At 52.5% G+C, this 23,793-nt stretch overlaps 2 protein-coding genes across 4 annotated transcripts; both read left to right on the top strand.

Annotated features, from left to right (window-relative positions):
• Positions 1-279: 279 nt before the first annotated feature.
• On the top strand, positions 280-2,711 carry PNMA8B (PNMA family member 8B). The gene has a single exon (XM_001111896.5). The coding sequence runs from the start codon at positions 678-680 to the stop codon at positions 2,580-2,582; it is 1,905 nt and encodes a 634-aa protein (XP_001111896.3). The 5' UTR covers positions 280-677; the 3' UTR covers positions 2,583-2,711.
• Positions 2,712-6,320: 3,609 nt separating this feature from the next.
• On the top strand, positions 6,321-17,629 carry LOC144337205 (uncharacterized). 3 transcript variants are annotated; one of them, XM_077980791.1, is made up of 2 exons: positions 6,321-6,899; positions 9,408-10,639. In XM_077980791.1, exons 1-2 carry the CDS (start codon positions 6,553-6,555, stop codon positions 9,439-9,441), a joined length of 381 nt encoding a protein of 126 aa, XP_077836917.1. In that variant the 5' UTR covers positions 6,321-6,552; the 3' UTR covers positions 9,442-10,639. The 3 variants fall into 3 exon arrangements, 1 of the variants encoding a protein (XP_077836917.1); XR_013410004.1 differs by lacking the exon at positions 9,408-10,639 and adding an exon at positions 13,092-13,450 and having other exon boundaries at positions 6,671-6,899; XR_013410003.1 differs by lacking the exon at positions 9,408-10,639 and adding an exon at positions 17,499-17,629 and having other exon boundaries at positions 6,711-6,899.
• Positions 17,630-23,793: the final 6,164 nt, after the last annotated feature.

The following is a 23,793-nucleotide window of genomic DNA, read 5'->3' as shown; positions in this document are numbered from 1 at the left end:
GTCGGGTCTCCTCGAATGATTTCTGGCCCTCTGTGGTTTCGGCGTTTTTTGCTGGTTAATGAAAGTGGTGCTTCCAGGCCCCAAGTCCTTCTCATCGGGACCTTTAAGAGAAGCGTCTCAGGCCACAGCGACGCAGACCCCAGCTCAAGGCTGCACCGTTGCCATGGAGACGGTTGGGCGGGGGACAGGGGAGGGCGTGCGGCTCCGTCTGCGCAGGCGCAGGCCGGAGCAGCCGCGTCGCAGCGGAACTGCTGAGATTCAGGCTCAGGGTGCGCGCTCAGACGCCGCGCGAGCGCCAAGCAAGCGGCGGCTTCCACCTCCCACGCCCCTCCAGGTGCACTCGGCGCCGCCCCCCTGCACCTGGTCGCGGTGCCGAGTCACTCAGGCCTCTGTCAGAGAGGGAGGGAGCTGCCCTGGAAAGCAGACACGTAAGCCCCCTGCGGATCCTCAGACAGCTCTGGAGAGGGGTCCCGGGGGAGGGTCACTGCGTCCAGCCGGCCAGCAGGTAGCTAGAACCCCCGAGGCCCGAGCCCCACTCCAGCCTTGCCACATTCACCGGAACCGGGACTCTAAGCCCTGCGGGTGGCTTGCCAGGGTTGCATTGACACCGTGCGCTGCAGCCCACCCCTATCTCGGGCTCCCTGCTGCTCCAAGATCAGCGCCGAGGGGGCGGCACCATGGCCATGAGCATTTTGCAGGACTGGTGCCGGAGCCTGGACGTGGACGCGCATAGGGCCCTGCTGGTCACTGGCATCCCGGAGGGCCTGGAGCAGGCAGACGTTGAAGCCGTCCTGCAGCCGACCCTCCTGCCCCTGGGCACGTTCAGGTTGCGACACATGAAGGGCTTGATGAACGAGAAGGCCCAGGCCGCCCTGGTGGAGTTTGTGGAGGACGTCAATCACGCTGCCATTCCCAGGGAGATCCCAGGCAAGGACGGGGTCTGGAGGGTTCTGTGGAAGGACCGTGCGCAGGACACGAGGGTCCTGAGGCAGATGAGACGCCTGCTGCTGGATGACGGACCCACGCAGGCCGCGGAGGCTGGGGCCCCCGGGGAGGCGCCCACCCCTCCAGCTTCGGAGACCCAGGCCCAGGATTCTGGGGAGGTGACAGGGCAGGCTGGCTCGCCTCTTGGGGCAGCCAGGAACGCAAGGAGGGGCCGTCGGGGTCGTAGAAACAGAACCAGACGCAACAGGTTGACCCAGAAGGGCAAGAAGAGAAGCCGAGGAGGGCGGCCGTCTGCTTCCGCGAGGAGTGAGGATGAGGACTCTTCCGATGAGAGCCTGGGCATCGTGATCGAGGAGATCGACCAGGGGGACCTGAGCGGAGACGAGGACCAGAGTGCGCTGTACGCCACGCTCCAGGCGGCTGCCAGGGAGCTGGTTAGGCAGTGGGCGCCCTGCAGCTCGGAGGGGGAAGATGGTCCCCGCGAGTTCTTGGCTCTGGTCACTGTCACCGACAAAGCGAAGAAAGAAGAGGCAGAGAAGGAGCCAGCTGCGGCCGAATCCATCCGCTTGAACACCAAAGAAGACAAAAATGGCGTCCCCGACTTAGTGGCCCTGCTGGCTGTGAGAGACACCCCGGACGAGGAGCCGGTGGACAGCGACGCTTCGGAGAGCGACTCGCAGGAAAGTGAGGACCAAGAAACAGAGGGATTGGATAATCCTGAGTTCGTGGCCATTGTGGCCTATACCGACCCGTCGGACCCCTGGGCCCGGGAGGAGATGTTGAAAATCGCTTCTGTTATCGAGTCTCTAGGCTGGAGCGACGAGAAAGACAAGCGAGACGCCCTCCGACAGGTCTTGTCCGTTATGTCCAAAGACACTAACGGGACCCGCGTGAAGGTGGAGGAGGCGGGCCGCGAGGTGGACGCCGTGGTCCTGCGCAAGGCCGGGGACGACGGGGACCTCCGGGAGTGCATTTCCACCTTGGCGCAGCCAGATCTCCCTCCCCAGGCGAAGAAGGCTGGGTGTGGCCTCTTCGGGGGCTGGAGCGAGCACGGTGAGGACGAGGGGGGCCTTCTGGAGCTGGTGGCGCTCCTGGCTGCCCAGGACATGGCGGAGGTGATGAAGGAGGAAAAAGAAAACGCCTGGGAAGGTGGGAAGTACAAATACCCCAAAGGCAAACTGGGGGAGGTATTGGCGCTCCTGGCCGCCCGGGAGAACATGGGGTCCAACGAGGGGTCAGAGGAGGCTTCGGACGAACAGTCCGAGGAGGAGTCGGAGGACACCGAGAGCGAGGCGTCGGAGCCCGAGGACAGGGCGTCCAGGAAGCCCCGGGCCAAGAGGGCGCGCACCGCCCCCAGGGGCCTGACTCCGGCCGGCGCGCCCCCCACCGCGTCCGGGGCCCGCAAAACCCGCGGGGGCGGCCGAGGCCGAGGCCGGGGCGTCACTCCCGAGAAGAAAGCCGGGAGCCGGGGCTCGGCCCAGGACGACGCCGCGGGAAGCCGGAAGAAGAAGGGGAGCGCGGGCGCCGGGGCCAATGCCAGGGCAGGCGAGGCCAAGGGCCAGGCGCCCACTGGATCGAAGGCCGCACGCGGGAAGAAGGCCCGTCGGGGCCGGAGGCTGCCCCCCAAATGCCGCTAGTGGCCCCCCGGGAAGCCGCCCAGGCTGCGAGCAGGCCCCGCAGGGCGCCTGCCCGAGTGTGGCCCCCGCCCTCCCCTTCCCTTTTCCTGCCCTCCGCAGACGCGATCTCCTCGCTTCACCGCACGCCCGGGCCGCGTTTTGCCGGCGTCACGTTTCCCTCTCGGGCCCTAGTGGGCTCGGAGCGCCAGCGATCCCGACGGAGGAAGCCCGGATGGGAGGAGGAAGGAGAAGTGGGTGCCTGAGGCAGCAGCCCAGGGCCGAGATGGGGACGCGCTGAGTGGACCAGGGTTGGGGGGCCCGGGTCGCCCCCGCAGGGTGTGTGTGTGGACGCCAGGCACCTGCAGAGGCGAGCAGGGCTCTTCGTGGCGCTCTCGGGGCCTGCGCCTGGCAGGGACTGTCGGCTGCTGTCACCCCAGTCAGACTCTGCCCTGGGTCTGTGGTGGAGGCTCAGTCACCAGCTGCACAGCGCGTGTCAGGGCGCAACTCTCAGCGAGGGGAGGCCCCAGCTCCCAGCCAGGGAAAGAGATGATTCCAGAAAGGACAGGCTGAGAGAGAGAAGGCGGTTGGGAAGGGAAGGAAGAGGAAAGGGGAGAGGAACGGTGGGGGAAGGGAAGGAGGAGGAGGAGTGGGAGGAGGAAGAGCAGAGGGAAGACGCATGCCAGCCCTGCCCACCGGGAAGCCCCTGATACACAGGAACCAGCTCCAGGCCAAGGCCACCTGCCCTGACCACAAGTTGAATTTGTCACTCAAACTGCAGTGTTTCCCAACATTCTAATTATTTGTGGAGGTGTTCCATTTGGGGTAATTCACATAAAATCCAGAGTTTTGGCTCTTCTGGGCTACGTGGGCCCTTGCCCCCTCCCATAGGTTGTGGCTCCCCTGGTCCTCTCTATCCTCTGGAGCTGGCCCATCGCTCAGCACTGGCCTTGCAGCACTTACTAAAGGCCTTGAAAATGCCTGGGTTCACCCCCTGAGTGAATTAAAGCCAGAGGGGCCTCTGAAGGGCACTGTGAGAGACAGAGGCTCGCCTGGGCAGTGCAGAAGCCAGCCACGTGTCCCTCCTTACAGGGGATGAAATGACCTGGGGAGGAAACCCCAGCCCTTCCCCGGAGCTTCCAGAGTAGGCGGCCAGTGCTGTGAGGCTTCACCACCTGCTGTCCCAAGCAAGCTTGAGTTGTGTGCGAGTCCACGCCGTGCTGTCCTGTACCGTATGCTTCAGCTCCCCCAACCCCTGCTGAGCTTGATTTTTCCCTAAATATCAGTCTCCACGGGACCCCACATTCGTTCATGCCTTCTTGTCCCTAGGGTAATGTGTGTGTTTCCTCGTCCCAATTTCTATCCCTTGGCAGTGAGGAGCCCATCGTGCCAGGGGGCCCTGCCCTGCTTCTCCCTGGGAAGGAATGGGGGGCCTGGGTGTGACCTCAGAGCCCGGACCAGACTGTCCCAGTCCCATGTCAGGGACACCCAGATGCAGATGCTGTCTGAGACGTGCTGCAGGGCATGGGTGCTCCTCCCTGCTTGGAGGCTGTTCCTGGATGGCGACCCACCCACTGAGGACCAGGCCAGGTGCGCCTAGAGCTGGGCACAGCAGCCTGTGGTGTTGCCTGTGGGTGGAGAGGGCCCCAGGTGTGCTTCTCCCGTAGCGGTCCTAAACTTCTGTCCCTGTGCACTGTGTCACCTGGATCATCCAGTAAAGTGAAATTCAGCACTGTGCTCTCTCTGTGCTCTGGGCGATGGGACAGGGGGAATGTGGGAGCGTGGGCCACAGATGTCCACGGTCTGGACTGTGGTTTGCTCAGAACACCTGGGAACTGTCCTGTCACTAGTTTACATACACTGTCCTTTGCTGCTTCAGGCTCCCTGCCTGACTCTCCCTACCCAGCAGCAGCATTTCACCCCTGCAGATCTGAGCCAGCTTCCACTCCCACCCTTGACACCTCCCCACTTCCAGCCTCAGGCCTCAGCCTCAGCTCAGAAGCCCCTGGACATCCATGGAGACCCTGCCCAGCCAATCGCCACCATAGCTTCCACCCAGATACACTCTGCGAGGCCACAGCTGCATGTACCCACCCCCCAGCCTCCACCCCTAGCCTGCGCCCTGGACCTCAGCCTCAGCCTTCCATCCTACCTGAGTTTTCTGCCTCCCTCCATCCCGTGTCCCCCCCACCACACATGGCTGCCAGAGGAGTCCTCTCAGAAGTCACACCTGGGGATCTGTTCAACTGGGGTCTGTTCAACAACATGCTTTGGGCCGGGCGCGGTGGCTCAAACCTGTAATCCCAGCACTTTGGGAGGCTGAGACGGGCGGATCACGAGGTCAGGAGATTGAGACCATCCTGGCTAACACGATGAAACCCCGTCTCTACTAAAAAATACAAAAATCTAGCCGGGGGAGGTGGCGGGCGCCTGTAGTCCCAGCTACTCGGGAGGCTGAGGCGGAAGAATGGCGTAAACCCGGGAGGCGGAGCTTGCAGTGAGCTGAGATCCGGCCACTGCACTCCAGCCTGGGCAACAGAGCGAGACTCCATTTCAAAAAACAAAAAAACAAAAAAAAACCCATGCTTTGTTCAACTAGGTAATCACATGGGGCAAATTGGATTTAAATGTAATTCAGATTAAATAAAATTACACATGCATGTCCTCAGTCTTCCCAGCCACGTCACAAGTGCTCAAGAGCCACACGTGGCCAGTGGCTACCACATTGTACAGCACTGGTGCGGGACATTGCCACCATTGCACACAGCTCTCCTGCACAGCTCAGGTCTACACACTCTACCCCCATCTCACCCTCTGCCTCGTTTCCCACTGCCCTCTCTGTGTCTCCTGTGGCTTCAGCCACCCAGGTCTCCAGGGCACACCAGGCATATTCCTGCCTCAGGGCCTTTGCACTGCTCTTCCTGCAGCCTGGAGTGCCTTTCCTCGGGCTATAGGCGTGGCTCCCACCTTCGAGACATTCAGACCTTTCTTCAAATGTCACATTCCCAGGGAGGGCTTCCCTGACCACCTATAAAAATGTAACTCTTTCTGGCAGGCCAGGCACGCTGGCTCACGCCTGTAATCCCAGCACTTTGGGAGGCCGAGGCGGGTGGATCATGAGGTCAGGAATTCAAGACCAGCCTGGCCAAGATGGTGAAACCTTGTCTCTACTAAAAATACAAAAATTAGTATGATGTGGTGGTACACACCTGTAATCCCAGCTACTTGGGAGGCTGAGGCAGAAGAGTCGCTTGAACCCGGGAGGCAGAAGTTGCAGTGAGCCGAGATTGGGCTGCTATGCTCCAGCCTGGGTGACAGAGCAAGACTCCGTCTCAAAAAAAAAAATAAATAAATAAATAAGTAACCCTTTCTGCACTTCCTCCCTTTATTTTTCAGAGCTGTGACTGCCCCCGGCACACTCATTTGTTTCTCAGTAGCGCACCGACTGTACTTGTCAGGGAGGTTAATAGAGGAAGTTGGTGACTGGGGTATTGCAACCAGGAAGTGCAAAAACAGGGAGGTCGGTTTGTCCCAATATTAGCAATGCAGGGAGCTGCTCCCTCCCGAGGGCTGGAGGAGCCACGTGGGAAATGCTGCTGGTCAGAGTCCGGGGGTAGGACTGCCAAGTTCCACGCACGGGGCCGGCTTGCTTGAGGCGCGACCCGGGAGCCCCTGGTTCACCGCAGTGACCGCCAGCTGCTGCTGCCACTGCAGCCCTAACATTACCCCAAATGGCGTCCCTTTCCTCCTGCTTTCCAACTGCCCCCAGCGCCCGTGGTCTCGCAGCCCCTGCAGAGGACCTTGAGCTGTGACTGTGGGGACCTATGCGGCATGGGGGCAGGTAGGCGTGGCGGGGAGAGGCGCCGCAGAGCGGCTCAGGGCCAGCTCCGTAGGGAGAAAGTGTGTCTTGGCCTGTCCCGTTCGTGTCCACAGCCCCAGCACCGTGCCCGGCACGAGGCGGCTGCTGTTCCTTGTTGAATGACTGACGGTCGGAATGAACCACGTGGACTGGGGGAGTCAGACCCCAGACACGCCTGGTGGGGAATGTGCTGGAAAGAAATACTGTTTTCATTCCCTCATTCCTGGAGGGAGTGTTCCCGAGGGGATGGGGAGGAGCGTTTGCGGTCGAAGAAGCAGCCGCGTAAAGGCCTTGAGGTCCGGCAGGGAAGGGTCCCGGCGCACAGAGACCAGCACAGGCGGCAGCAGCCGGTCTGTCCCGCTCGTGGAGCCTCTGGCGGCGGGTGGAGCGGAGCGCGGCTGCCCCCTCCTGGGAGAGAAGGCGACAGTCCGGGAGGAGCCCGCAGCGCCATCCGCGCAGTCCATGAGATTTATCCAGGGCAGGTGCGTCCCAGGCCCTGTTCTAGGTGTAGGAAACAGGACCCTCCCGCAGGGAGCATGCGGTGGGGAGGTTGGGGTTATGCTCCCTAGATGAGGACGAAATCCATGCATTAGGGGATGAGACCTGAAACAAAAGTCGGGCAAGCAGGGGCCCGAGGAGGACCGGGACAGGAGAAGGTTTACAGTCGTCATAAACGGGGCGGCCTGGGAAGCCCTCACTGAGAAGATGACAAGTGTGGCGCGATCACGGCTCACTGCAGCCTCGAACTGCTGGGCTCAAGCGATCCTCCCACTTTAGCCTCCGTCTGGAGTAGCTGGGACCACAGGCACGCGCCACCAAGCCTCGCTACTTTTTGTGTTTTTTGTAGAGACGGAGTCTCTCAATGTTGCAAAGACCCGAAGGAGGTGCAGCAGCGGTTGCCTGGGGGAAGTGCATGACCCGGGTGTAGGAAGAGCCAGGGCAAAAACTCCAGGCCAAGGATATGACTATAGGGGGTTATTAGCGTGTAATTACTGCCCCTCCCGTGGAGCGGAGGCAGTGACGCCAAAGAAGGCCGCCTGCCCCCATGGTGGTGCTGTCTGGCTGGATTTTCCACCTGAGGCAGCAAATGAGCAAGAAGAGGTCGCTGGAGTAGGGCGTGCAGACTGGCAGGGCCTTAGGGCCTCGTTAAGCGCTGGGGAGCCATGGAAGGGATTTGAGCAGGAGAGGGAGAGGTTTGTGCTTTAGGTCTGCCGTGTGCAGGGTGCAAGGCTGGAGCAGGAGGAGGCTGGGGCAGGAACCTGGCGGACAGGCCTAAGGCTGGACTGGCTCAGGGTAGTGGGGATGGCAGGAAGTGGGTGAAGAGTTTTCAGGAGCGTGATTTCAGCTGACCGGGTGACTGGCAGGCTGAGGTTTTGTGTGTGTGTGTGTGTGTGTCTGTGTGTCTGTGTGTGTCTGTGTGTGTGTCTGTGTGTGTGTGTGTGTCTGTGTGTGTGTGTGTGTCTGTGTGTGTGTGTGTGTCTGTGTAGATCTGGGGGTGGACACATTCGAATGTATATGTCTATGCGTCTTTATTTGGCTCTGTAGAGAGGAGGGCAGGATGAAGGAGGGGAGAGGATGAAGGCAGGTTTTCACCCCCATTTCCCAGATAGAGAAACCGAGGCTCAGAGAGGCAAGGAAGGGACCTCCAACCCACGTTTGTCTTACTCTACGGCTCCCTCGAAAAATAGGCCCTCCTGGTCCCAGGGGAGGGACGGAATGGTCCCCCCCCCCGAGGGTGAGGCCAAGGTATCCTGGGGTCCAGACCCCAGACCCTCTCTCACTCCTTCCCTTTTTCCCCTCCCCCCGCCCCCTCCCACCGCGAAGCATCCTGGGGTCAAGATCATTTCCTCTAGAGGCAGAAAGTGTCTTGGCCCCTCCGCCTGCTTAAGCGGGAGATGAGCGATCCTCAGACTCCTGGGAATGTGGCCACGTCCTAGAACTGCCAGGAGGGAAGAGGGGCCGCAGACGATGACCCTTCCGGTTGCCCCCACAACCTAGACTCCAGAGCGGGCGAAGAATCCGCGCGAGTTGCGGTGCCCGCTGATTCCACCAGGGGGCACCCCAGTTCCGCCGTTTGAAATCGTGCGGGCCATGGCGCTTCCCCAGTGCTCTGGGCACTGGCACAGCGCCTTAAAGGGACAGGCCTCCCTGGTCTTTGAACGCCAGGCTGGGGAAAGCGGACTTTCCTGCAGGACAGCGGATCTCAAAGTCAGGTCCTGGTCCAGCTGCGTCAACGTCTCCTGAGAACTAGATACACATTCTCGGGCCCACCCTAGACCTACAGAACCCCTTTGGGGGTGGGGCCCAGCAAGCTGCATTTTCAAAGGACCCCTAGGTGCCAGCGATGCGGGACCAGTTTGAGAACCACGGCTGTGGGGTTTGATGGTCTCTAGGACCCCTAGGGTCGCGGTTGTCAGCCCCGGCTGCCCATTGCTTGGAATCACCCGGGAAGCTTTAGGGACTGTTGCTGCCCCAGCCGTGCCCTGCACCATTCAGAGATTCCGAGACCGGCTCCCGTGTGCAGGCTGGACATGGGCTCTGGGTCTTTCCAGGGGCAGCCGGGTTGGGGACCGCTGCCCTGGGGTCCCTGTCAGGGCTGAGGTGTGCCGTGAAGAGCTGGCCGCGGCTGATAGGTAGCAGAAATAAGACGAGATGACCTCACAAACACATCACACCCTCTTCAGTCCCCTGGGCAGTGCTGGGAGGAAAGTTCTGCTATGATCCCCATTTCCCATGAGGATGTGGAGGCACTGAGAGGTCAAGTAATCAGCCCAAAGTCACACAGCTTGCAAGGGGAAGTGCTGGGGGAGTCAGGCAGCGGGGCTCCAAACCCGTCCTCCCATCTCTAACACATTTCCTCTTCTCTTGTCACACCCTGTGAGCCTGGGAGGAAGAGCCAGAAAGCACCCCCATCGCTATCTCAGGGTAGCATCTCTCCCCTTCATGTCTGTGTTCTGGAATCACCTGTGGCCTCTCATTTTTCTCTTTAGTGACAGTGAGGGGTGGCTGGACTGGTCCAGATGAAGGCTGACCTGGAGTCAAGTCTCTGGTTTTCCGGGGCATTTGAAACCATACCCCAGAGGCATCAACTGGCTACGTCGGGGGAACTGGCCCTGCAGACTCCATTTGAAACCCCCTTGATTTGAAAATATTGGCGCCTCTGTTACCATCTCACCTCAAGTTACCCAAGAGCTCCTTGCACCCCTGGGGCCTTGCTGGATGTCACACTGAAGATGCTGGGAATGGAGTGCAGAAAATGTTATGTCCACTCAAGGGGGAAACAGAGGCTCTAGTGGGAGACAGATTTGGCCAAAGTGTCGGGGATGCTCAGAGGGGGTGAGAGGATCAAAACCTTGTGTGTGATTGACACACGTGTCTCTGAGAGTATGTGTGTGTGTACACTTAGGGGTGTGTGTGTGAATCCATTTCTCAGAGTCCCATTGTGCACACAGTTGTGTGCTTGCCCCTCGGCCCTTAGGGTGTGTATGGGTGTCTGTGTCTGTGTGAGTGAATGTGTGTGTGCATGAGTAGGTGTATATGTCTGCACACAGCGTGGGTGTCTGTATTGATCTGTGTTTGTACATAGGCTTGTATGCATGTGTGCATCTAGACTGATGAGTCTTGGAGCATGGTGTTTAAAATTGTGGGTTTAGGAGTTTGTGGACACTTTTTTTGAGACAGAATTTTGCTCTTGTCGCCCAGGTTGGAGTGCAATGGTGCAATCTCAGCTCACTGCAACCTCTGCCTCCCAGGTTCAAGCAATTCTCCTACCTCAGCCTCCTGAGTGGCTGGGATTACAAGCGCCCACCGCCACGCCTGGCTAAGTTTTGTATTTTTAGTAGAGACAGAGTTTTGCCATGTTGGCTAGACTGGTCTCGAACTCCTGACCTCAGGTGATCCACCTGCCTCGGCCTCCCAAAGTGCTGGTATTGCAGGCATGAGCCTTGGTGCCTGGCCTGTGAAAACTTTTCTGCGTGCTGCTGTGTGTCTGTGTATCTGTGACTCTGTGAATGTGCGTGTCTGCGGCATGCCAGCATGTGTATGTTTGTAATTGATGGGGAGGGGTCTCTGGCCATAATGTGTGTGCATGTCTGTGTCTGTATGTGCATCTGTGTGCCCTTGTACGGGCCATGGCTTGTGCGTGTGTGTGTGTCACTGAGGGAGAGAGAACAGTCCTCTCACGGGGTGGGCAGATATGAATTAAATCCACACCCCTCACTTTGAATCTGATTTGGTTCCGTCATTCAGGGCCCAGCCCTACCCCCACTGTCTTCCTTCCTACCCAAGTCACCCTGGTTCCAGGACCAAGAGACAGAGAGATACATTCAGCTGGTTTCGGGCAGGATTTATTGGAAAAGGCCATAGCATGCCTCCTAACTGAGCCCTTGAGACAGGGCTCCCCTGTCCCAGCTGTCTGAACCTCTCCTAATGTCTCTCACCATCTCCGCTTCTCCCATATCCTCCCACCTTGCAGATATCTCCCCAGCAAGATGAGGCCTCCTTGGTCTATGGGAAGCAGTCCTCCCACACTCAGCCTGGCACCCAGAGCCTCCCCCCTAGATGGCTCCAGAGATGTTCCCTGCTGTATTAGTCCATTCTCGCACTGCTGTAAAGAACTACCTGAGATTGGGTCATTTATAAAGAAGAGAGGTTTAATTGGCTCATGGTTCTGCAAGGCTGCATGGGAAGCATGCTGGGGAGGCCTCAGGAAACTTACAATCGCGGAGGAAGGCAAGGGGAAGCAGGCACGTCCTATATGGGCTTAACAGGGGGAGGGGAGGGAGGTGCTACACACTTTTTAACAACCAGATTCATGAGAACTCACTCGTTATCAGGAGAACAGCAAGGGGGAAATCCTCCCCCATGATCTCATCACCTCCCACCAGGCTCCTCTTCTAACACTGGAGATTACAATTTGACATGAGATCTGGGTGGGAACACAAATGCAAGCCGTATCACCTGTGCAGTCAAGGCTTCACTCAGAAGATCTGGGACCAGGCGCGGCGGCTCACGCCTGTAATCCCAGCACTTTGGGAGGCCGAAGCGGGCAGATCATGAGGTCAGGAGATAGAGACCACCCTGGCTAACACAGTGAAACCCCATCTCTGCTTAAAAAAAAAAAAAAATACAAAAAATTAGCCGGGCATGGTGGCACAAGTCTGTAGTCCCAGCTACTTGGGAGGCTGAGGGTGGAGAATTGCTTGAATCTGGGAGGCAGAGGTTGCAGTGAGCCAAGATTGCACCACTGCACTCTCCAACCGGAGCAACAGAGCGAGACTCCATCTCAAAAAAAAAAAAAAAAAAAAAAAAAAAAGGGCTTGGACTGATCAAACCCTGCACAGTCCAAAAAAAAAAAGTGGGGGTGGAGGGATACTAACCCTTTGCCCAGATCCAGGATATTCTAACCTCTAGAATATCCTGCCTGATAAGAATATCTTTACCTGGGACCTTGGGCCACACCAGGTAGTTTGGGCTAATGTTACTTATTTATTTATTTATTTAGAGACGGAGTCTCGCTTTGTTGCCCAGGCTGGAGTGCAATGGCGTGATCTCAGTTCACTGCAAACTTCACCTGCCGGGTTCAAGCGATTCTCCTGCCTCAGCCTCCCAAGTAGCTGGGATTACAGGCACCCACCACCATGCCCGGCTAGGTTTTGTATTTTTAGTAGAGACAGGGTTTTGCCATGTTAGTCAGGCTGGTCCCGAACTCTTGACCTCAGATGATCCTGCCTTGTCCTCCCCAATTGCTGGGATTACGGATGTGAACCACCACACCTGTCCGAATGATTTTATTTATGCTGAATGCCTGTTTTTGTTTGCCTGGGTGCCTTGGGCCATGTGATGTCAGTGTGACCTCCAGAGGGGCTGGAGACTGCATACCTAAGGTCAGCCCCCAGGTATTCCATGCCTATGTGATCTACCCCCAATAAAAGCCAAGGCTTGGGTGAGCCTCCCTGACTGGCAATAGCCCAAGTGTGTTGTTACACGTCATTGCTGGGAGACGTAAGCACTGTCCACACAACTCCACTGAAAAAAGACAACTGGAAGCTCATGCCGGATCTCTCCTGGATCCTGCCCTATGCGTCTCTTCCCTTCTCTACTCTTCCCTGTAATAGACTGTAACCGTGAGCACAGCTGCTTTTCTGAGTTCTGTGAATCTTGGGTGGTCTTGGGGGAGCTCCCAACACCATCTGCCCAAACTCATGCCTGGTAGTGGGCACAGCTGGAATTCAAGCCTGTGTCTCTTTAATGCCTTGTTGGTTCTAAGAGGAAAACACAGGTAGGATTTCAGATCTGGGCAGAGGAAGGCGGTGAAGAAGGGGAAGAAACCCTTATTTAGTCTTTGTTCCCTCGGTTCCATGACCACAAAGAGGTGCTGCCTGAAACCCTTCCATCTTACAGTTTTCACAGAGAACATTTTCCCTTGTGGGCTCGTAGCCTTCTCTCCGTACAAAGGATCCCTGTTCCCTGAGATAATTCACAATCACGTCTGCTTTTTTTTTTTTTTTTGAGACAGAATCTCGCTCTGTCACCCAGGCTGGAGGGCACTGGAGCGATCTCAGCTCACTGCAAGCTCCATCTCCCAGGTTCACGCCATTTTCCTGCCTCCCAAGTAGCTGGGACTACAGGCACCCGCCACCTCGCCCGGCTAATTTTTTGTATTTTTTTTTCAGTAGAGACGGGGTTTCACCGTGTGAGCCAGGATGGTCTTGATCTCCTGACCTCGTGATCCGCCCGCCTCGGCCTCCCAAAGTGCTGGGATTACAGGCGTGAGCTCCCGCGCCTGGCCCAGTCTGCTTTTTAGAAAAGTCTCCTGGTTCATTAAAAAATGAAGATGTGTCAAAGCATTTCAGTGACACCACTGAACGGTGGTATAATTTAATCAGTGCCATTTAGCAAATGATGGCTTTAATACACACAAAATGTAAAGCGACATAACCACCGTGGTGCACGAGATGATTGGGTTGTTAAAGAGCGAGGATTTCGGCTGGGTGTGGTGACCCTTTCCCCCTTTATTTGATAAAAAATAAAATACTCCCAACAACCTATGTAAGTGTCTGCATAGGTGTCTGTATTAGGACTTATTATTATCTTTTGAGACAGAGCCTCACTCTGTTACCCAGGCTGCAGTGCAGTAGCACAATCTCAGCTCACTGCAACCTCCGCCTCCCAGGTTCAAGCAATTCTCCGACCTCAGCCTCCTGAGTAGCTGGGACTACAGACTTGTGCCACCATGCCCGGCTAATTTTTTGTATTTTTAGTAGAGACGGAGTTTCACCATGTTGGCCAGACTGACCTCAAACTCCTGACCTCAGGTGATTCGCCCGTCTCAGCCTCCCAAAGTGCTGGGATTACAGGTGTGACCCACCGCACCTGGTTGTACCTTTTCTCAGTCATTGGATCTACAGCCCAACCCAATGCAGCATGATCTCATCTTCACTGAGGTTCTGAGTGGACATAAACTTTGAGAGACACAATTCAACGCAATTCAACACAGCACAGCCCTGTTCTAGAAGCTGGGGGCACACCAGGGAGCAGAACAGATCGAAAGTCCCCACCCACAGAGCTGATGGTCTATTGAGAAGACACGGACAATAAACGGGGTAAAGAAATAAGCTATCTATTGTGTCAACCTGAGAAAAAGACATCAGAGAAAAATATCTTCTGATAGCAGGAATGTATTCAGGAGCAAGCACAAAGGATTGTAATCCAGGATGCAGGACTATGGCAAGCCACAGATGCGTCTGAGGAAGGGGGACAAAGGGAGGGTTTTTTTTGGGCAAAAAGAGAAGCTCACATAAGCTGCTTGAAAGCAGAGTTTATTGATTTCAGAGGCTCAAAACCAGAGTTGGTGTGATTGGTGGAGATGCTGTTACCGGGTAGGTGTTGTTTCTTTTCTTTTTTTTTTTTGAGATGGAGTCTCGCTCTGACATCCAGGCTGGAGTGCAGTGGTGCGATCTTGGCTCACTGCAACCTCCACCTCCCAGGTCCAAGCGATTTTCCTACCTCAGCCTCCTGAAGAACTAGGATTACCGGCATCCACCACCACGTCCGGCTGATTTTTTTGTGTGTATTTTTGTTTTTGTTTTTGTTTTGTTTTGTTGAGACGGAGTCTCGCCCTGTCCCCCAGGCAGGAATGCAATGGTGTAATCTTGGCTCACTGCAACCTCCACCTCCTGGGTTCTATCGATTCTCCTGCCTCAGCCTCCCACGTAGTTGGGATTACAGGCACATGCCACCATGCCTGGCTAATTTTTGTATTTTTAGTAGAGATGGTGTTTCACCATGTTGGTCAGGCTGGTCTTGAACTCCTTACCTCAAGTGATCCACCCACCTCGGCCTCCCAAAGTGCTGGGATTATAGGCGTGAGCCACCGCGCCTGGTCCTTTTGTGTGTATTTTTAGTAGAGATCGGGTTTCGCCATGTTGGCCAGGCTGGTCTTGAACTCCTGACCTCAAGTGATCTGCCTGCCTCGGCCTCCTTTGCAAAGTGCTGGGATTACAGGTGTGAGCCACTGCACCCCGCTACTTCCAGGTATTTTTGATGCATGTAAAGTATATATGAACATATGCATTTTTTCCTTTCTACACAAATAGTAGCATCCTATACGTAATGATCCTTACGTTGCTTTTTTCACTTAACATTGTAGTTTGGACATCTTTATCAGCACATTGAGACCTTCCTCATGCCTTTTTTTTTTTTTTTAAATTACAGTTGTGTAGCATTACACTGTATGAATCAACCATATTTGAAATCAGTCCCATTATTGGACATTCAGGTTCTTCTCTATCTTTTCTCTTGTTTTTTGTTTTGTTTTGTTTTGTTTTGAGATGGAGTCTTGCTCTGTCGCCAGGCTAGAGTGCAGTGGTGTGACCTTGGCTCACTGCAACCTCTGCCTCCCAGGTTCTAGCCATTATCCTGCCTCAGCGTCCTGAGTAGCTGGAATTAATAGGCGCGTGCCTCCATGCCCAGCTAAGTTTTGTATTTTTAGTAGAGATGGTGTTTCATCATGTTGGCCAGGCTGGTCTCGAACTCCTGACCTCAAGTGATCCTCCTGCCTCAGCCTCCCAAAGTGCTGGGATTACAGGCATGAGCCACCGTGTCCGGCCTGAGTTGCTGTGTTTAAAAGAAAGCAAGGAGGCCAATGGGGCTGGCAGCTCATCATGGTTTTAATCATATCTCTGATGATGAATGATGTTGAGCATCTTTTTATGTGCTTTGAATGAACAGACATATTTTTAGTATCTAGCCTTAGTTTAAGTTTGTAACGATATGAAATGCTTGCATCCCCCAATTAAAACATTTTCCTTAATTTTAATAGTGAATCTTTACAGAGAGCCAACGAGGTGTCCCATTTTATAGGAGGCTGTTCCAAACACTTTATATGAATGAACTCATTTCATCCTTACAGCATCCTCACATGGATGATAATTATATCATTTATTGGGTACTTGTGATGCGCTGTTCTAAGACCTTTACTCTAATTAACTCCTTTAATCCTCACCGCCTTATGAGTTTGGTGCTAGTCTAACAATGACCATTTTATAGACGAGGAAACTGAGGCACAGAGAAGTTAATTACTTGTCCAAAGCCACACCACCAGGAAGTGTTGACACCCAGGGAGTCTGACTGCTGGTATGACATTCTTTTGTGTGTGTGTGCGAGTCAGTGTCTTACTCTGTCATGCAGGCTGGAGTGCAGTGTGCAATCATGGCTCACTGTAGCCTCGAACTCCAATATTCTAACTTTAATAAGCAAAACGTTCTACAGTGAAATGGTAATGATGTATGTGCAGCAAAATGATGGGTGATTTCCCCCTGTATTTATCAAGTTCTTCTACAGTAATCATACATCACTTTTGTGGTCAGATAAAGAATGCCTATGGCTGGGCTCAGTGGCTCACACCTGTAATCCCACCACTCTGGGAGGCTGAGGCAGGCGGATCACCTGACGTCAGGAGTTCAAGACCAGCCTGGCTGACATGGTGAAACCAAGTCTCTACTGAAAATACAAAAATTAGCCAGGTGTAGTGGCACGTGCCTGTAACCCCAGCTACTCAGGAGGCTGAGGCAGGAGAATTATTTGAACCTGGGAGGCGGAGGTTGCAGTGAGCCGAGATCATGCCATTGCACTCCAGCCTAGGTGACAAAGTGAGAGTGAGGCTCTGTCTCAAAAAAAAAAAAAAAAAAAAAAGAATATCTATATAAATGGTGCTAGGGGAAAAAAAAAAAAGCAAGTAGACGAAGTAGGGTGGGATGGACGTGGAGCATTTTAATGGAAATATCAGCTCTAGCCAAGGGGAGGGAAAAAGAGAAACAATGTCCAAATGATTCATTTTTCTCTTCAAACTCTAAGCTAAAAACCTTTCCCCAGGGTGAGTGGGTGGGCCTGAAAGATGGCCTCATTCCTGCAGAAATCTTGTTTCAGTTGGAAAGAAATCTCTCTATTCTTGGATCATACGTTTCTGTTCCTAATTAGGGTGACCCCTCGGTCCTAATGTCCTACCTAACCTATTTCCTTGCATTTAGGGTTTAAATTTATGTGATTCTTTTCTTGTTTTGTTTTGTTTTGTTTTTGTTTCTTTGAGACAGAGTCTCACTGTGTCTCTCAGGCTGGAGTGCAGTGGTGCAATCTCGGCTAGCTGCAACCTCCGCCTTCTGGGTTCAAGCGTTTCTCCTGCCTCAGCCTCCCAAGTAGCTGGGATTACAAGGGCCTGCCACCATGCCCGGCTAATTTTGTATTTTCAGTAGAGACGGGGTTTCATCATGTTGGTCAGGCCTGTCGGTAAATGTATGTGATTCTTATTTCCTTTGTGTGACATCCTTCAAGCCCACAAGACAATATGATTCCCCCATAACAAGAGAATATGATCTCCTCCCATATAACGCAATGTAAACTCTTCATTACGTTTATTAAATTTGGTTTGCCAGCTGTTTTTCTCCTGTGTTATCTCTTTAAGTAGATATTTATCACTTTTGTCAAACACAAATGTACATTTAGAATTCGAGAAATATGATACAAACCTTCTTTTTTAAAAAAATAAAGAGACTCATTCGTTTTCTTTCTTTTCTTTGGCCAAGGATTTCAGACAAAAATCAGGAATCGTCACCAGCCAAGACTGTGTTCTGACCATGTGACGTCTTCCAGGCACCAGGAAGAAATACGACCAACCTCCGTAACAAATGAGAGAAGCTTCACCTGACTGTGTTCTGTGCATTTGGTTTATTAGTCTTTTTAAAAACGTGTACTTGTACTGCTGGGTTCAGCTTTTCAGCCATAGAATATTCTAGAAAAAACAGTGATAACATTTATTTCACCGCTCTAACCCTGAATGTGCAGCTGTGTTTTTTCAAAAAACATTTTTTACAATTTTAGAATACGTAACATGCATCCAGAAATGTGCCCTAAACACAAACATATGATTTGGCAAATAATTACATAGCAAATCCCACGTTACTGTCATCTCATCTAGAAATCATTGTCCTCCCAGAAGCCCCTCACGTGCTCTGGCCATCCCAAATCCCTCCCTGCCCCAGGGATAAATAATATTCCGTTTTGTTTATTAACCAACTATGAATTTCTTAACACAGTAGATTTGATTATGTTTGAATATGAATGCAATCCTATTGGTGGATTGCTCTAGCTGTGTGTGTGTGTGTGTGTGTGTGTGTGTGTTTTAGAAAAAATACATTAAAGAAAGAAAAAGGACATGGGGCCTCTCGGTTTCCTGGCCACAATTCCTCACTTGGAATGCTGTTCCCTCACTGCAGAGAGTGGAGACAGCTGCCAGTGTTTTTTCTGTCAGAAAGAAATTCAGGGCCTGCAGCTGTGGCTGTAACCCGACCCCCCCACCCGACCCCCTCCCCCCCTCCCCCCGGCTCAGATGAGAACACATCTCCCCTCCTGTGGCATAATCCTAAGGTTTTACTGGTTATTTCCAGAGAGAGAGAGAACAAACTCAGAATGGCCCAGGATAGAGTTGCCAGGATTGTGGTATAAAAGCACTGGCCTTTATTTGTTTGTTTGTTTTTGGAGACAGAATCTCACTCTGTTGCCCAGGCTGGAGTGCAGTGGCGCGATCTCGGCTCATTGCAACCTCTACCTCCTGGGTTCAAGCGGTTCTCCTTCCTCAGCCTCCTGAGTAGCTGGGACTACAGGCGCCCGCCACCACGCCCAGCTAATTTTTGTATTTTTAGTAGAGACTGGGTTTCACCATGTTGGCAGGATGGTCTTGATCTCTTGACCTCGTGATCCGCCTACCTCAGCCCCCCAAAGTGCTGGGATCACAGGCATAAGCCACTGCACCCGGCCGTTCTTAATTTTTTATCTTACAAATAGACACAGGGTTGGTGGGAGGGCGGGTGTCTCCCTATGTTGCCCAGCCTTGAACTCCTGGGCTCAAGCAATCCTCCCATCTCGGGCTTATTTTATTTTATTTCATTTCATTTCATTTCATTTCATTTCATTTTTTATTTTATTTTATTTTTATTTTTTGAGACAGAGTCTTGCTCTGTCGCCCAGGCTGGACTACCGTGGTGTGATCTCGGCTCACTGCAAACTCCACCTCCTGGGTTCCAGCGATTCTCCTGCCTGAGTCTCCCGAGTAGCTGGGACTACAGGCGTGGCTAATTTTTGTATTTTTAGTAGAGTAGGGGTTTCACCGTGTTAGCCGCCCACCTCGGCCTCCCAAAGTGCTGGGATTCCAGGGGTGAGCCCCCGCGCCTGGCTGTATTTTCAAACAAATTAACAAGTCACACCTGAATCCAAGCAACATAGCTGCCTTATAGGGCATCAGCCACCAGCCCTTTTCAGCTTTTCATTTGAAATACCAGAAAATAGAAAACAACCAGCATAGCCATCCATAGGGGACTAGGTAATTAACCTATGGCAGTGGCTGTCATGCATGTCTGATCATGATCCATGACAAGAAATACATTTTGCTGTGACCTAGGAGACACACACACACGTATATATAATAGAAAATAAAGCCAGGTGCGGTAGTTCACACCTGGAATCCCAGCACTTTGGGAGGCCGAGGCGGGTGGATCACCTGAGGTCAGGAGTTCGAGACCAGCCTGGTCAACATAGTGAAACCCCCGTCTCTGCTAAAAATACAAAAATTAGCTGGGCGTGGTGGCATGCACCTGTAATCCCAGCCGAGATCGCACCACTGCACTCCAGCCTGAGTGACAGAGCAAGATTCTGCCTCAATTAAAAAGAAAAGAAAAGAAAAAAATAATTTAAAAAAGGAAACTCTGGAGCAAGAAGGGGCTCTCACAGAACCAATGGGACAGAGCCAGCCAGGGTAGGTCACAGAACCACCATGGTGGGTTGTTACAACTGACTCAGGAGGAAACATCTAGAGCCCCCTGGACTTTCTTTGGATTCAGTGTTTATGGAAACTCTGTGGGCTCTCATTGAAAATACGCAGCAGGGCAAAACAAAAACCCAAAGGTGAAACACAGCGGAAGAGGATGGAAGGAGAACCCTAAACTGGAAGTGAAGAGATGGAGCGGAGGGTTGGGGCTGCAGGGATGCTCTGTCATGGAAACCACAGTGCCACCTGTTGCCTTGGAAACCACAGCACCTCATGTTGTCATGGAAACCACTGTAATGATTCCTCTTAAGAGTGCTTCAACTATTTTTAAATCAGCTAGCAATCATGGTGGCTCTTTAACGGGAAAGCAGGCAGGCAGCTGACTCCACTTCTCTCACACACACTCATATACACACATAATTGTACCTTTATAATATTTAGGCTAATGCAAAATTAATTGCAGTTTTTGCCATTGAAAGTAATGACAAAAACATGGCCAGGTGCAATGGCTCATGCCTGTCATCCCAGCACTTTGGGAGGCCGAGGCAGGAGGATCACTTGAGCTCAGAAGTTTGAGACCAGCCTGGCCAACATGGAGAAACCCCATCTCTACTAAAAATACAAAAATTAGTCAAGTGTGGTGGTGCACGCCTGCAGTCCCAGCTACTTGAGAGGCTGAGGCAGGAGAATTGCTTGAACCTGGGAGGCAGTGTGCCACTGCACTCCAGCCTGGGAGACAGAGCAAGACTCTGTCTCAAAAAAAAAAAAAAAAAAAAAAGAAGCCAGGTGTAATGGCTCATACCTGTAATCCCAGCACTTTGGGAGGCCAAGGTGGGCGGATCACCTGAGGTCGGGAGTTCGAGACCAGCCTGACCAACATGGAGAAACCCCGTCTCTACTAAAAATACAAAATTAGCTGGGCGTGGTGGCACATGCTTGTAGTCCCAGCTACTTGGAAGACTGAGTTCAGAGGATCGCTTGAGCCCAAGAGATGAAGGCTGCGGTGAGCTATGATTGAGCCACTGCACTCCAGCCTCATAAAATAAAAAAACCGCATCTCATAAAATAAAATAAAATAAAATAAAAATTGTGGAATATTCCAAACTCAAAGTCAAGAATAGAGAATTGACTGGCCACAGTGGCTCATGCCTGTAATTCCAGAACTTTGGGAGGCTGAGACAGGAGGATCACTTGAGCCAGGAGTTGGAGACCATCTTACTGAACATAGTGAGACCCTGTCCCTATGAAAAAAATTTTAAAATTAGCTGGGCATGGTGGTACATGCCTGTGGTCCCAACTACTCAGGAGGCTGAGGCAGGAGGCTCGCTTGTGCCCAGGAGGTTGAGGCTGCAGTGAGCCGTGATCCTGCCACTGCACTGTAGCCTGGGAGGCGGAGCAAGATCCTGTCTCAAGAAGAAAAAAAGCTGGGTGTGGTGGCTCACGCCTGTAATCCCAGCACTTTGGGAGGCTGAGGCGGGTGAATCACGAGGTCAGGAGATCAAGACCATCCTGGCTAACACAGTGAAACCCCGTCTCTACTAAAAATACAAAAAATTAGCCGAGCGTGGTGGCGGGCGCCTGTAGTCCCAGTTACTTGGGAGGCTGAGGCAGGAGAATGACGTGGACCCCGGAGGTAGAACCTACAGTGAGCCGAGATCGTGCCCCTGCACGCCAGCCTGAGCGACAGAGCGAGACTCTGTCTCAAAAAAAAAAAAAAAAAAAGTACAAAAATTAACCAGGCATGGTGACAGGTCCCTGTAATCCCAGCTACTCGAGAAGTTGAGGCAGGAGAATTGCTTAAACCTGGGAGGCAGAGGCTACCCACGCCACTGCACTCTAGCCTGGGTGACAGAGTGAGACTCACAGTCTCAAAAAAAAAAAAAAAAAAGATATTTATATAACTAACCCTCATGCATCCCCTGCCATTCTTTATCAAATCTTAATACTATAATACTATGCTAAATTTATTTACACTTTTTTTTTTTTTTTAGCATTATTGGCTGGGCTCAGTGGCTCATGTCTGCAATCCCAGCACTTTGTTTTTTGTTTGTTTGTTTGTTTGTTTGTTTGTTTTTTTGAGACGGAGTCTCGCTGTGTCTCCCAGGCTGGAGTGCAGTGGCGTGATCTCGGCTCACTGCAAGCTCCGCCTCCCGGGTTCACGCCATTCTCCCGCCTCAGCCTCCCAAGTAGCTGAGACTACAGGCGCCCGCCACCACGCCCGGCTAGTTTTTTGTATTTTTAGTAGAGATGGGGTTTCACCGTGTTAGCCAGGATAGTCTCGATCTCCTGACCTCGTGATCCACCTGCCTCGGCCTCCCAAAGTGCTGGGATTACAGGCTTGAGCCACCGCGCCTGGCCAATCCCAGCACTTTGGGAGGCTGAGGCAGGTGGATCACTTGAGGTCAGGAGTTTGAGACCAACCTGGGCAACATGGGGAAACCCCGTCTCTACTAAAAATACAAAAATTAGCTTGGTGTGGTGGTGCGTGCCTATAATCCCAGCTACTCAGGAGGCTAAGGGAGGAGAATCTCTTGAACCCGGAAGGTGGAGGCTGAGTGCACCACTGCACTCCAGCCTGGGGGACAGAGTGAGACTCTGTCTCAGAAAAAAAAAAAAAAGAGATTTATGTAATTAACCCTTATGTATCCCTTGCCATTCTTTATCAAATCTTAATACTATGCTAAATTTATTTACACATCTTTAAACCAAATTATTGTTTAAACAGGCTGTGTCCCACCTCCCATATGATTTGCCCTCTTCGTCTCCCCAGAGGTAGTCACTTTGAGTATCACTGCATTTAAAAATCCAATATTTATCAAACCTCAGTGTCTATCATTCCCTTGCATGCCAAAATAAATAACTGAAAAAGAGATAAGAAAAAACGGAGAGTGTCTAATTTCCCTGTACCTGAGGGTCACATTCCTCCTCCAACACCCCACTGTGTGACTCAGTTTCCACTGCAGCAATTTTGTCTGCAGCCTGCATCACAAACAAGCACCCGCATTTGTAAAACTACTTGGCAAACATAGCAAAAGCCTCTGAGATTCAGCAAACATCCATTCCATCTCATTTTAGTTATGACGTTTTACAATCCACTGCTAGTACAAATTTACTTTTTATCCCATCCAGATTGATGATTTTCTTCTTCTTTTATTGGTTCGTTTATTTATTTATTTATTTATTTTTTGGTCTGACAACTTAGCAGAATTTTCAAACACACTGAGATATCTTCTTTTCTCCTCGAAGAGAAAGTTCCAGAACTTTGATTCTGTGTGCACGCACTGGGGTTGAGTGGCATTCCTCAAGGGGCAGCCAGGACTGTTAGGCGTATTGGTTCTGCACGAAGCTGACACCTGGCTTTTGAGGCAAAGCTGAAGGCGTTTCTCTCCCTACCTTGCCCCCATCTCTCCATTCTGTAACGCATTATGTGTTCACTTTTGTAGTAAATTACATGTAACATAAAATTCACTATTTTAACCTATATTTATTTATTTTTTTAAAATAATGTACTTATTTTTTGTTTGTTTGTGAGACGGAGTTTCACTCTTGTCGCCCAGGCTGGAGTGCAATGGCACAGTCTCGGCTCACCGCAACCTCCACCTCCTGGGTTCCAGTGATTCTCCTGCCTCAGCCTTACAAGTAGCTGGGATTACAAGCATGCGCCACCATGCCCGGCTAATTTTTGTATTTGTAGTAGAGACGGGGTTTCTCCATGTTGGCCAGGCTGGTCTTGAACCCCTGATCTCAGGTGAGCTGCCTGCCTCGGCCTCCCACAGTGCTGGGATTACAGGTGTGAGCCACCATGCCTGGCCTGTCTTCGTTTTCCTACCTTCACTCCTACTAGCATTCCTGGACCCAGATGTCCTGGATGCAGAGGTTCCTCTTCCCATTCCCATGGGGATCCCAACTACTTCTCTAGAATAATTCTTTTTTTTTTTTTTTTTTTTGAGACTGAGTCTCACTCTGTCGCCCAGACTGGAGTGCAGTGGCGCCATCTCAGCTCACCGCAAGCTCCGCCTCCCAGGTTCACGCCATTCTCCTACCTCAGCCTCCCGAGT

The sequence above is a fragment of the Macaca mulatta genome, chromosome 19 (assembly GCF_049350105.2).
Source record: "Macaca mulatta isolate MMU2019108-1 chromosome 19, T2T-MMU8v2.0, whole genome shotgun sequence".
Classification (NCBI taxonomy): Eukaryota; Metazoa; Chordata; class Mammalia; order Primates; family Cercopithecidae; genus Macaca; species Macaca mulatta.
Note: the sequence above shows the minus strand (reverse complement) of the source record. Positions and strands in the feature narration are given on the sequence as shown.

Bases quoted from the DNA above. Each gene is read 5' to 3' on its own strand.
- PNMA8B (XM_001111896.5), top strand. From the start codon at position 678: ATGGCCATGAGCATTTTGCAGGACTGGTGCCGGAGCCTGGACGTGGAC.
- LOC144337205 (XM_077980791.1), top strand. From the start codon at position 6,553: ATGAACCACGTGGACTGGGGGAGTCAGACCCCAGACACGCCTGGTGGG. The intron at 6,900-9,407 runs GTGCGTCCCAGG...TTTTCTCTTTAG, and splicing joins ATGAGATTTATCCAGGGCAG to TGACAGTGAGGGGTGGCTGG.